At 40.6% G+C, this 12,808-nt stretch overlaps 1 protein-coding gene across 2 annotated transcripts; it reads left to right on the plus strand.

Annotated features, from left to right (window-relative positions):
- The first annotated feature begins 1,169 nt into the window (after positions 1-1,169).
- LOC118227851 (annexin A2-A-like) lies at positions 1,170-10,420 on the plus strand. Of its 2 annotated transcripts, none has more exons than XM_035418817.1 (13): positions 1,170-1,320; positions 2,720-2,776; positions 3,923-4,016; positions 5,253-5,347; positions 5,637-5,750; positions 6,441-6,531; positions 6,629-6,708; positions 6,800-6,859; positions 7,161-7,254; positions 7,925-8,020; positions 8,808-8,866; positions 9,394-9,516; positions 10,240-10,420. In XM_035418817.1, exons 2-13 carry the CDS (start codon positions 2,726-2,728, stop codon positions 10,297-10,299), a joined length of 1,017 nt encoding a protein of 338 aa, XP_035274708.1. In that variant the 5' UTR covers positions 1,170-1,320; positions 2,720-2,725; the 3' UTR covers positions 10,300-10,420. The 2 variants fall into 2 exon arrangements, with proteins under 2 accessions (XP_035274708.1, XP_035274709.1); XM_035418818.1 differs by lacking the exon at positions 1,170-1,320 and adding an exon at positions 1,720-1,750.
- Positions 10,421-12,808: the final 2,388 nt, after the last annotated feature.

The raw sequence follows: 12,808 nt of genomic DNA on the forward strand, positions 1-12,808 counted from the left end.
GTAAAAACGACAAAGGAACACAACAAACTAAAATAGCAGACAAATCAAACAAGCAGCCCACTGCAGCTTTCCAGCTCCTCGTTGGTGCAGCTGTTTCTTTCTCAAGCTAGGATTTCCCCGGTCACAGCCACCTCCTGAGGAAAGAGCACTCTTTAAATAGCCGGACTAATTGGTAATACACTCCAGGTGCGTGTGCCCACTTAACCAGTGGGCGTGGTCCTTCGATTGCCCTGAACTCCCACAAACCGAGCCATGCCACAACGGTCAAAATAATTGCTTCACATTTGATAGGAAATCTTTGGTTATAGTGTCTCATTAAAATACCGCAAACGGCATGACAAACACGGATTTTAAAAACAAGGTATAGGACCTGCGTGGTGTTATTGTTTTAAATTCGAAATTGATGCCGAGTGTCTGATATGCTATAGCATCTTGTAGCATCAAAACAAAAGTATGCTTCCCTGCTAATTTTGTGATTTACCTTAGGAAATGCAGGAGTTGTTGGTGGAGAGGACCCAGGCCAGGGGTCATGTCTCCTGCTGTGGTTTGACCGTGTGTGGAGGCTGGGTGTTCAGTTAGGATCATTTGGACTCCACGGTGAAGAGATCATACCCTTCTGGGAAGAGGTCCCTTTAATGACATTTGCCCCATCACACAGTGAGAAACCCAGCAGCACTCCACCCCTCTCAGCCAGCTGAATGGGCTTGTTGTGTGTTGTCCTGTGCTATTCCTTAGCATCACATGGTGTTCAATTAATGTGTGAGACCCAGGGGCTATTTTTCAGTTAAGTTCTTGTATGCAGACTCCTAAAATGGCCTTTCAAAAAAAGGAAATGTGAGGTCTTGTATCAGTCATTCAGAAGGAATTAATCCCCAAGAGAGACTCAGTTGGCCCATTGTTCTCCCCTGCGATGCTTCTTTAGTCCATGCCAGGGTCCAACTGCATTAACATGGCGCTGTCCCAATTTCTGTTAAAAATTAACACCGAACGTTCCTGGTGTTAGCAAAGTTAGCATAAGTAGACCGCAGATTTATTCCTGCTGAATCATTCTGTCCATCTGCAACATGATCTGGGGTCCAATGATCCATCATTATTCCCAAGTGGTTCCTCTGTAAGAAAGATTTTGCAGAGGGTATATAAGAACACACTGGCCTTGCTGCAGTGGGTGGAGACTGAGACTGAAGGGGCCGCTGTGTGCAGGGGTGTGGTCTGGAACACAAAGCATGCTGGCATACTGTCTCTGGTATTTAAACACCACACCCACCTCCTATCCTCACAGCACAAAGTTACCCTGTGCAGGAACTGTCTCACTTAACTGAGGTAAGTCTGAACCCTACTTTATCTTGCTATGGCACTTGTTGAGGACTTACTGAAGTTAAAGGTGTGGGTCAGTTTGGGGATTGCTTTAGGATTGAACAATTTGCCTCAGAGCAGTATTGCTAAGTTGGAATGCAGCTGGAAGTGTAGTTATGCTATTTACAATGAGGTCAGCAATGGTGAAAGGACTTCTCTGGGTCCTGCAACATTTCCATACAAATAACCAATATGTTTGTGCAAAGTGTACAGATTTGCCCTGTGATTTTTCAAATGTAATCCAGTTATTCAACTGTCCTAATTGATTCCCTGTTTGAAAAGAAGCTGATATCTGTGTGAGGGTGATAATTGGATGTCGCACCATTCTTTGGAGTGGCCCTGATTTTTATTTTTTATTTTTTTGAGTTCCTGGGTGTTGTCTGAGCAACGAGTCTGTGTGAGTTCTAACCAGACAGTTTATTTAAAATTATACCATCCACCAAGTCTCATCAAAGGCTTTGTGGAGCTCTGCATAATTGCAGTGCTTTAGTTGTTTATTGATGTTTGGTTTTGGAACGCAATCACTGGCTGTTGCTAATCTCTAATCATTGCCTTTTTACGCAATGGTGTATTGGAAAAATGAAGAAAATTATAGACGCAGTATGTGGTTCCTTCATGCCGCTGATAGTACGGGACATGTGATTCATGTGCTATTCATCATGCTTTCTATATTGGGCATATGAGGGTGTGGTTGTTCCTCGTTTCTCGGGAAACCGTCTTAGATGGTCGCTTGGTGGTAGTGAACACTTTCAGCAATACTAATGTTTTTTTATATAATTTATTTTAAGCTTTTGCTAAATCAGGAATCAGCAAGCCTATGCTTAAACTCTACCTACAAGACCAAGGCTGTACTCTTAAAAACAAAACTGGTTCTGCTTATAATTAAGATTTTACATGAAATCAATGCTTACTGTAACTTTACATTATTGGGTTTCCTGGGTGAAAATGATATTGATAATGAAAATGATAATGATAACTATTGCTATATCACCTTCACAAAAAATGACAAATTAATCAAGCACACATCAGCTTTTGGGTCAGTGTAAAATTTAACACATTTGTTCTATGTCAAGCTAAATACATTCCCTGTTCAATTTCCTCACAGAATCACACTGGCTACACTGTAAGCATCGTTATTGATTAATCGTTTAAACCTTGGCATATTTCCCCCCTTAATGTTATCTCACTCAAATCTAAATAATGAAAGAGGCATGAGAACATTGCCAAAGTTGCGTAATGGCAATTATGCTTCATAACAGGATTCAAAATCACAGATTTGGTTGTCATGGAGCCTAACAAACACTGTCGGTCTATATTGCCTGCTTATCTAAAGCTTTTTTTCCCCCTTTTTTCTCTTTACATGAAGGTCATAATGGCATTGGTATCTGAATTCTTGGGCCAACTTACCCTGAATTTTGGTGGGGTGAGTAGCCTGCAGTCACAGCTGCTTCATTCTTCCACATGATTAAACTTTCACACAGTGCTTGCATAGCTGGACACTGGAGCTGTTTGTCTGACTCTTGTGTTGAAAAGTTACACCCCTCTGCAGATGGATGAGCTCAGGACAAGCCCAGTCTCATAGGACCCGTGTATAAATGTATCATTCATTTGTGAAGTGCCTTGCCGTATGCTAAGGTTGCTGTGCTTGAAACTGAAAATGACAAGAAGGAAAAGAAAATGCTGAACAAAGTATTGCAATGACTTGCACTCAAGAAAGGCTGCAATAAAAAAGAAAACAAACAAAACTAATTAAAAGTTCATAATGAAAACTAAGAAGTAAGACATTTGGCATTTGGCAAATTTTGGGAGCAAAAGTACTTAAAGGGATTGTAAAAGTGGCTGAAAATAGTTGAAATAGCCATAAATTATCACATCCACAAAATATCTATTCAAAGTAATGTCAATAACTGTAATGACACCAAATAGTTCCAAATCCGGCATAAAATCCGTATTGAGAAAAACCTCAGGATTGTATGGGCGTGGTCTCCACCTCAGCGCTGAACTCCTCCCAAATGGTCCCACCCATGAGTAAACAAACACACATGGCTAAACAAACACATCAGAAATACACAAATGGTATCCTAGAAGTTCAACTGATGCTTAATACATACCGTAGCAACCCCATACAATGTAGTCTGAAGCCATCCACGGATGCAATGGCAATCTGTTGTGACAAATGACCACCAGGGGGTGGTAGGCGGTAGGGCCCCACACAGCACATCGCAGTAGTTCTATCTTAGATGTATATTTCCATTTAATAGATATGCTATTAGTGTCGAATTGAAACAAAGATGAGCAATGTCACAAAAAGGTCCCAACAATTTCTCAACCTTTTCTGTTTGTATAAATAAGTAGATGTCACAAAATGACAGGTAAAATGCCCCCTCTGCCCATTTTTTTAATATGAATACGAGGTGAATGGTTCAATGAACATTGTGCAAAGGGTTTGATGGGAAGTGGAGTCTGTATTTTAAATAATATCTGGACTTCACACTGTATTCCCTGAAATGTTTTGTGATGTTCTACCCTTTGACTGTGCCCTCGGTGTTGAAACCTCTTAATCTCACAGGAAAGTGAGCCCAAATACCCGACTGTGGTTCCCTTTGCTGACTTTGATCCTGAAAAAGATGCTGCCAGAATCGAGACTGCTATAAAAACAAAGGGTAAGACAGAAATATGTGGCTGTCCGTGAATCACAGCTCTACCAAGCACTCACTGGATTCAGATTATTATGATAACTTTGAGCCAAAAGTGCATGTATTTTACAGTAATTCTGTATATTTACAGTATTTTTGTATACAGGAATATACGGTATGTTGTATACAGTACTTACAGTAATCTGTACAGTTAATACAGCAATTCTTATATACAGTAATATACAGTATGTTGTATATAGTTTTTATAGTAATTTGTACAGTTAATGCAGTTATTCTTCCAATGGACCTTAAAGGTTTAGTATGCAAGTGTACCCTTTTGTTTATATTTGGTTAAATTTCCTTCACATCCTGACCGATATTAATAAATTAATTATGAAATTGGCCATAGCGACTTCTGACTGATTATGATTGAACAAATCACACAGATATGTCCTTTCTCTCCAGTTCTCAGTGAGGCACTGCACATGCATGTGTTTGGGGGGAGGGGCTTTGGAGGGAGAGCTGAGGGGAGGCGGTGGAATGCTTTTTTTTTTTTTCTTGATTTCTCTTGCTTGATTTTCAAACTTACATACTGCACCTTTAACTTTTAAATCTTTTTTCCTTATCCTGGAAAATGATGAGCATGGTCATATGAATGTAGTGAACAAAGGATAAGGAGAATCGTGTGCAGATGTTTAATTTAAAGTGAAACAAGTTCAGGACATTTAATGGGTTAAAGAAGTTAAATCAGTTTAAAGTGTTCAGGGAATTTTTACTGCAGCTGTTTCCATGTTTTGAGGTCCGACTGGAAACCGACTTGCCTGAGTGGAGCTGGGACACATGAGTCAGCTTCCTGGCTGTGTTCAGACCTCAGCAGTGGGCGGTTTCCCTTACCAATGACCTAGTCCAGGCCACAGGCTTGCAGAATTTCCATGCAGACATGCAGATTTTCTTGAATTTAAAGGAAAAACACTTGCGCTTAATTATAGCCAGTGGGGCTTCCCAGTGCGCAGTCACCCACCATGGTTTGTTGCGGTGCTGGAATGTAATTCCACTGTTCCAGCTTGACGTTTTCGAGTGTTAATTTACTGTGACCTTGACATTTTTGATTTAATAACTGCTCTTCAGAATTTCTTCTTTAATTGCTTCTGTCTTAAATGTAACAACAGTGCTGAATAGTTTGGAAAGGCTGCCTGTACTGCTGTTTTGCCCCAGAGGGGATGATTCTGAGGTTAGCTCTGACTGATACATAATCATTCCCAGGTGTAGATGAGCAGACCATCATCGACATCTTAACCAGACGCAGCTACTCTCAGAGACGGGATATTGCCTTTGCCTATGAGAGGAGAGCTAAGAAGGTTAGAATGCCACAGCATCATACACTTGCACACTGTTAATGTTTAAAAGCAAAGCACTTATTAAATGACTCGTTGCATAATATATTTTACATGATTGATTCAACGGTTAAATATCCCATAAAGAATATATCTGTAATCTGTATGTGTTGGGATTTATGGTTGATGAGATTATGCCTTGCCAAGACTGCACTGAGAGAGAATTCCTTGTGTGAAAAAAATGCGGGACATAAAGTCTGTGTGTTCCCTGGATCTGGTTTTGACCGAGCTGCAAATTTTGTTTTGATCACAGGATATGATCACAGCTCTGAAGGGGGCATTGTCTGGCTCCCTGGAGACTGTGATTCTGGGTCTGATGAAGAGTACCGCCCAGTATGATGCCTCGGAGCTCAAGGCTTCTATGAAGGTGAGGAACACGGATGCTCTTGATTCCCTGACTGTGCAGAATTGCTCATTTTAAGTATTGAATGCTAAGTTATCACATGACACAAAAATGGGAAAGATGACTTCATTGGCCATGCACAGTACAAAGAGAAGACTATATAACAGTGGTTCTCAACAGGGGGGCCGGGGGGGGGGGGGGGGGGGGGGGGGCTGAGATGATAGAACTTTATTGAAAGCTTCAATAACAAAACATCAAGACATGAGTAATTATTTAGGTAAACAAATAATACAAGGCAAGAAATTAATAGTATATAAAATATTACCTTTTTACTTTCTGTAGACTCATTTTTTAATCATTTTTTTGCTATGAATGGGGAAAAGGAAAAATAGTTATTTTGCTTTGTAAATATTTGAGTATTACAAAAATGCCAAATTTTTATGGGGTTAATTGGAATAAGCTTGAGGGGGGAGGGGGGTCCTGGAATATTTTCCATGGACACGGGGTGTCTTGGGGGCAAAAAGGTTGAGAACCACTGCTATAGAATATCTCTGCTGCCCTCTGCTGGAGGGCTGAGGAAGCACATTTCTGAGTGGCCTCAAGTAGAACATGAAAATAAAGAAGTTTCTGATCATTAGCATGGCAGGATTATTTTTGCAGATGTTATTGTATCACTATATCATATAAAATTATATATAAAATGTCTCTCAACAGGGTTTAGGGACTGATGAAGAAAGTTTAATCGAAATCGTCTGCTCTCGCAGCAATGAAGAACTGGTGGAGATCAAACGAGTCTACAAGGAGTGTGAGTCGAGAACATCAGCCGATGTCTTCAGTCAGAAAAAACTTCTGTCTTCAGGCATTTATTATATTATATTATTATCCATGCTTCTGCTCTGCAGTGTTCAAGAAAGACCTGGAGAAAGATGTGGCTGGAGACACCTCCGGGGACTTCTGCAAACTGCTGCTGGCCCTTGTACAGGTGAGGTAGGCAGGTGAACAGAGATGGGCACATTTAGTCACGTCCTCCTGGACTGCGGTGTTAACCTTACACTGGATCCTTCCCTCCACAGACAAAGAGGGCAGTGCCCGGCAGCATGGTGGACTATGAGAAGATTGACGCGGATGCAAAAGTGAGTCTGAAGTTGTCATCCTAGATAAGTTGACTTCATAAGCAAATATACAGTCAATACAAACATAATTGTAGATTGATGCGTAGTTTGTTGATGCTTGGTGACCATGTAAAATATTATTACTGCACCTCGTTGATGTGATAAGACGTAAATACCGAGCTAGGGGCAATACCTTTAGCACGCGAGGAGCAATAAACCATATCTGTCCCATAGGCTCCTTTGGAACTGCTACAGTGTTATCTGCATGCTGTAATCCCTTGTGCCGCTCACCCACGTGCCCTGATATGCCCACTCCCTTCAGGCCCTATATGAAGCCGGTGTCAAGAGGAAAGGAACTGATGTGGCCACGTGGATCTCCATCATGTCAGAGAGGAGCGTCCCCCACCTGCAGAAAGGTGCATTGCAGTCCATTATCACGGATGTTCCCAAACTGGAATCACAATGAGTGATCCCAGGAAAAAAAATTTCCCTTTGAAAGAAAGATTAGTTTATTTCTCATAAATTTCATTTTAAATCGGAGATAAAATGAACCTGGTTTATAAGAAATTATCTATATGTCATTTGCAATATTATGATAATTGTATTTGATTACATGTGTATAATATGAATGACTTGATGGTGTATACTATGTGTGTATTACTGTATATTGTGTAAGTGTCAATGTACTGAAATGCCATTGAATTTCGACCAATTATGGGTGCTGTAGAAAGATATCAAATGTTAACTTTTTGTAGAGTTGGGGATCTTCAGTGAGAAGATCAGCATTTTATAGGGTGTTGAGCTGAACACGTTTGTGGTCCTCTGCCTTAGAGAAGCAGCAGGTTGAGGTTAGACCTTTTATACTATCCTTCTAATCCATCACTACAGTGGTAGTGCAGGCTGCTAGCTGTTCATTCAAACAGCTGACAAGAGAGCACAGCCAGAAAGCATCAGGCCCTTGGTAGGGCATTGCAGTTACACCCTCCAGCCAAGTACTGAATTGCTTCAAAATAAACTATTTGTGTGAATGAGTAAAATGCAAAATACTGTTTAAGCGATCGTTATGACTGTCTGGTGTTTCCCTAGTGTTTGAGAGGTACAAGAGCTACAGCCCATACAACATGCAGGAGAGCATCCACAAGGAAGTGAAAGGGGACCTGGAAAAATCCTTCCTTACTCTAGGTATTGAAACTCTCTCACTGTATCCTACAAGCACTTTATGAATGCTTTCCCTTATATGTCTATGTGTGATATGTTGTTATATCTGCTGCGGTAACACCCAAATTTTCTCACCTGGGGATGAATAAATTTTATCTTAACTTATCTTACCTTATCCACTTTACTGGTTTCGTTAAAAAAGATGTGTACTCCAGATGGTCGCAGTATCACACAGGACTGTCCTGTCTGTACTTGATACATTCTGTACTGCTCCTTTGTGCGCGTACGTGTGTGTGTGCGTGTGCGTGTGTGTGTTTGTGCGCATGCTTGCGTCCGTGTGTGCGCACGCATGTGTGTTAACGCGTGCACATGTGCAGTGCATACGTCTCCTTTTTAAGCAACAGTAGCAGTTTGATAGCGCTCTCACCCTGTTAAGACTGACAAAAACATTTCGTCATTTTGAATGGATGCCTCAATCTCAATGCCCTGATTCAAACTGAATGAGCTGAGTGGAGGCCTGGCCAATTCTTCCTGCCTCGTTCCTGTTAGCAGTTCATTCATTTATTGTTGAACATAACTGCAATATGTTGCAAGAGAAGCAATCATGAAGTTCAAGGGTCACAAAAAAGATAATGATTTGGAACAAAGCCATATCCCCTGCCCAGAATCCCTGATTTCTGTAATAAACACATGGAGAACTGCCAAGGATCATGCATAGAAAATACAACAATACTAATTGTCTCCTTTCTCTTTCTGCATCTCTGTCCGTGTTTCTCCCTCTTTTAATTCTCTTTTCTGTTTCTCCTTCCAGTTGATTGCTTTGAAAACAAACAGCTGTACTTTGCGACCAGATTATGCAATGCCATGAAGGTAATTTCAAACGATCCTCATTTTATTCTTAAAACGTATTTTGATGTAGGGAAAAGCTCATCAAAGCATTGGAGCGGAACTAAGATCCTGTTCAGACCAAAAAGTTGTATGTAGATCAAAAGTACATTGACAACAAGCATGTTTTCTGTCTGCTTTTGTAAAATTAAGCAGAAATGAACAGAAGTAGATAGTTTAAAACAAATTTTTTCGTAAAACTAGTTTTACAAAGATGCATATGGAACTGGAAAAAACTGTCTTTCTAAGGAATGGAATGAACAATGTATAGCAAACAAATCAAAGTCTACTCTGCATTATGCACAGACCATAAAGCATCTTGTTCATTGTGACTGTATCTCTGTCTGTCTGCTGTTAAACACTTAGGGCTGTACAGGCTGTTAACCTGGTCATTAACCTGCACTTACAGTGTTGAAACACTGATGGCAGAGGTCGCTGTGTAATACCATGGGTTGTTGTTCCTTCTCTTTCTCTCTCTGTCTTTCTCTCCTCCCCTACATTTTCTGGCTCAGAGTAAAGGTGCTAAGGAGAAGGTGGTGACCAGGATCATGATATCTCGCTGCGAGGTGGACCTCATGAAGATCCGTACCGAGTTTAAGAAGCATTACGGAAAGTCACTGCACCAGACCATCGCAGTGAGTGTCTCACAATGCTTGTTACAAAACAGGGCCACTCACTTCAACTGATCAATTAAGCAATTCTTGTTAGACAGAAGCCCTGCGTGCATTTCATATAATCATCTGATTTCACAACAAGTATAACTTATTAAAAAGTAATGATGCCTTAGTAGAGAAGCAGATATAACCTACAGAAACCATAATCTAAGACAGATGATAAACCTTGGGTTGATTTAATACAGAGATGGATGAATTGAACATCCTTTTGTTAGATACAGTTAAATAACACTTGAAATCATATTCATAAGATTGACATTAATAAGTCGCAACATGTGTCCAGTTGATCTCTAAGGAAACCAGGGTCTCAACATAAGCAATTTTATTTTCACTGAGTTCAAGTGAAAAGGTCACATTCCTGCATAATGGATTTTTCCCCACGCACTAGCTACAAAGTAAACACACAATTTTAACCAGAGGTGTCATGCGTATTTACCTTGGGCAGGCATGCCTCCCCAGACTTATGGTGAAAAATAAATGGAAAAAAACAGTTAAAAACTATACATTAATATTGTTGCAGGTGGCATGAAGCAATTTGCTCAGCTCGATCAGAATTTGTGTGTCACTCGCTGTCACTCACAGCTGTGAACGGTGGAGTGGAAGTTAGGTAACCATAACAGTCGCCTGAGCTGTTTGGTCTTTAGGCACTGACGCTGTGTTCTTCACCACTCTCCCCTCTTCCAGGAGCACACTAAAGGAGACTACCAGCGGGCTCTGCTCAGCCTGTGCGCCGGAGATGATTAGGTCAGAGTGGGACAATAACCAGTGACCCCTCCACCACAGCAATGGGAGATTCGCTGTTTTGCTCTCCCATTTCTATGAAGACTGTCACTCTTGGGCAACATCACATGGAGGGGGAGGGGTCGGGGGGGGGTGGGGGGGTTGGGGGGGGTGGGGGAGGGGGAGGGGCTGAGAGGCAGGTTGCACAACTCTCCAGGAAAGGACACGTCTCCTGTGTATTCACTCAATGTCCCACACTCAGCCAGTATTAGGGTTGTTACCATTTGTTTTTCTTTAAAAAAAAAAAAAATAAAATAAATAAAATCATTTGGTAAAAATAAAATTCTCTCAGTAACAGATACTGTAGAATTCCCAGTATTTGTTTCCTTTTGCTTGTAATAAATGTTAAATCAGTATTGAATGACATCTTCTGTTTGGTTGATATTTTGCTTTACATTTGTTGTATGGAGTACACAATTCAGTGGCAAGAGACACAATAGAATGCCATTTTTCCATTTGCACATATGAAATACTAAATAATAATAGAAAAACTGAAATATGTAATAGTTCATCCTGAGGTGGTTAAGACATGGTAAAACATAAATTAAAAAGGAACTACTAGGTGAGGTAAATGAAGTTCACGTGACCTAAGACATATAGTGTGCCTAGCATCTGGCATGGTTATAACATAGAGCAGGGGTATCTTATCTTTTCCAAAAGACACCTGAGACACTAAGATACCTGTTTCTACTTATCAACATTTTGAATGAAGACCGAGATTAGTTAGTTTATTTGATCAGGTGTCATAGCACGGGGCCAAAACAAAAACCTTCACCCATACGTTTCGGAGCAGATTGGACACCCTTGTCAGAGAGCAGGGTTCTTCAATATTATCCAAAAACGGCCAGTGTGGGTGCAGTCTTTCGTTCAAACTAAGCAGTTACACACCATTCTTCAGGAAGTACTTCAGGAAGACCCATTCTACTGCCAGTGTTTATTCTATGGAGATTGCACGGCTGTATGCTTGATTTTATACACCTGTTAGCAATGGGTGCGGCTGAAGTAGCCCCACTAATTTGAAGTCCACATACGTTTGGCCATGTAGTGTGTGTGTGTGTGTGTTTAGTATATCCTTTCCATAATGCTACAAAAAAGTTAAAAGATACTCCTGTAATATGGCCCAATAAATGGTGAAAATATTTTAAAATTGCAATGTGCTCCCCTTTACCAGGCATACAAGAGGAAATAGATGAGGCTTTGATTGATATGATTGCATTATGCTCATGAAATACACAACACAGCTGCATTTCACTTTAATGATTATCGTCATCTCATCGTCATTATGTCAAGTTCAATTAGTAAAACCCTTTTTTTAAAATAAATAGGCTCAGTTGGAGAGTGTTTTGAGAATACTTGGCAATAGCACAGAGTTTTACAGTCAAAAGTCAAGTGGTAGTGTTTCACTAATTTCAATGTATCACTACTGTGAGGAGTAATGACAGTAATATTTATTGACCAGGAGATGTCACTAGAGAGACAGGAGTCAAATGCTTCGATGTTTCAACCAACACAATTGCTGCAGTTTTTTCCAGACGTTTCACTCTGCCCATCACTAGTAAATAATCCCTCTAAAACATGGAAAGCACCAAATTAAGAAAACTTAAGAGCTTGTTAAAATACTCGGGTTGCAATTGTGGTTGGGGAAAAAAAACCCCAGCACACAATAGTGGTCCCCAGGACCACTGTAAAGGGTATGGATAATGTTTCTGCTCTGCAATCAGACTGTTGATATCATACAAATAATCTCTGGAATCAATTTAGGATTATTTACTGGGCCATGGAGTGACCTCTTACATTGGTAGAATGTGAAGCGGAACAGTTGAAGAACTATTTGTCCCTGGGAGGAAAAGACTGATTACTGTTGCAATCAAATTATGAACATTATGATATAGACTACGAATTTGCAAGTTTGCATTATGCACAGCTACAATCGGGTATAATGTGTTTGTGTTGGTGTAGAGGCACCAAGACACAGAGACCATGGATCAGGGATACTGAATTCAGCCCTCGAGGCCACTATTAATGCTGCTCCTTATTTTTCCTCCCTCTATTCAGGGTCTGATTTAGTAATGGGAAACCAGATTTGAGTACCCCTGCTATCAAGGGCCAGCTTTGAGTACCCCTGCTATTTATGCTTATTTTAACTCAAATTTTATTTCAGGAATCCTCAGTCTTATCCAGCAAGGGCTTATGTGGGTGCAGGCTTTTTTTTACAACCAAGCATTGAGGACCCCTGTTTTATTTGGTGGGATAATACAAGGTTTTTAGGTTTTGAGGTACTCCTATGAATGTTGGTTTCAGTTGAAACCACAATTGCAATGGCTCAACTGCTTTTAGTGGTTAATTGTTCTTAATTAGACACAGTGGCACCACCAGGGATTCTGGGACCCAAGAAAAGATCTCACATTGGGCCCCACCTCCCCAGAAAATCCTATGTTCTAATATTTTTGGAGGGCCCCTGTCAGTCAGGGTC

The sequence above is a fragment of the Anguilla anguilla genome, chromosome 5, assembly GCF_013347855.1.
Source record: "Anguilla anguilla isolate fAngAng1 chromosome 5, fAngAng1.pri, whole genome shotgun sequence".
NCBI lineage: Eukaryota > Metazoa > Chordata > Actinopteri > Anguilliformes > Anguillidae > Anguilla > Anguilla anguilla.

What these genes read in the sequence shown, in the direction of transcription:
- LOC118227851 (XM_035418817.1), top strand. Translation starts at nt 2,726, where the DNA reads ATGGCATTGGTATCTGAATTCTTGGGCCAACTTACCCTGAATTTTGGT. An exon ending in ATGAGAGGAGAGCTAAGAAG is followed by an intron (nt 5,348 to 5,636) that starts GTTAGAATGCCA and finishes TTTTGATCACAG; the next exon opens with GATATGATCACAGCTCTGAA. An exon ending in GATTATGCAATGCCATGAAG is followed by an intron (nt 8,867 to 9,393) that starts GTAATTTCAAAC and finishes TTTCTGGCTCAG; the next exon opens with AGTAAAGGTGCTAAGGAGAA.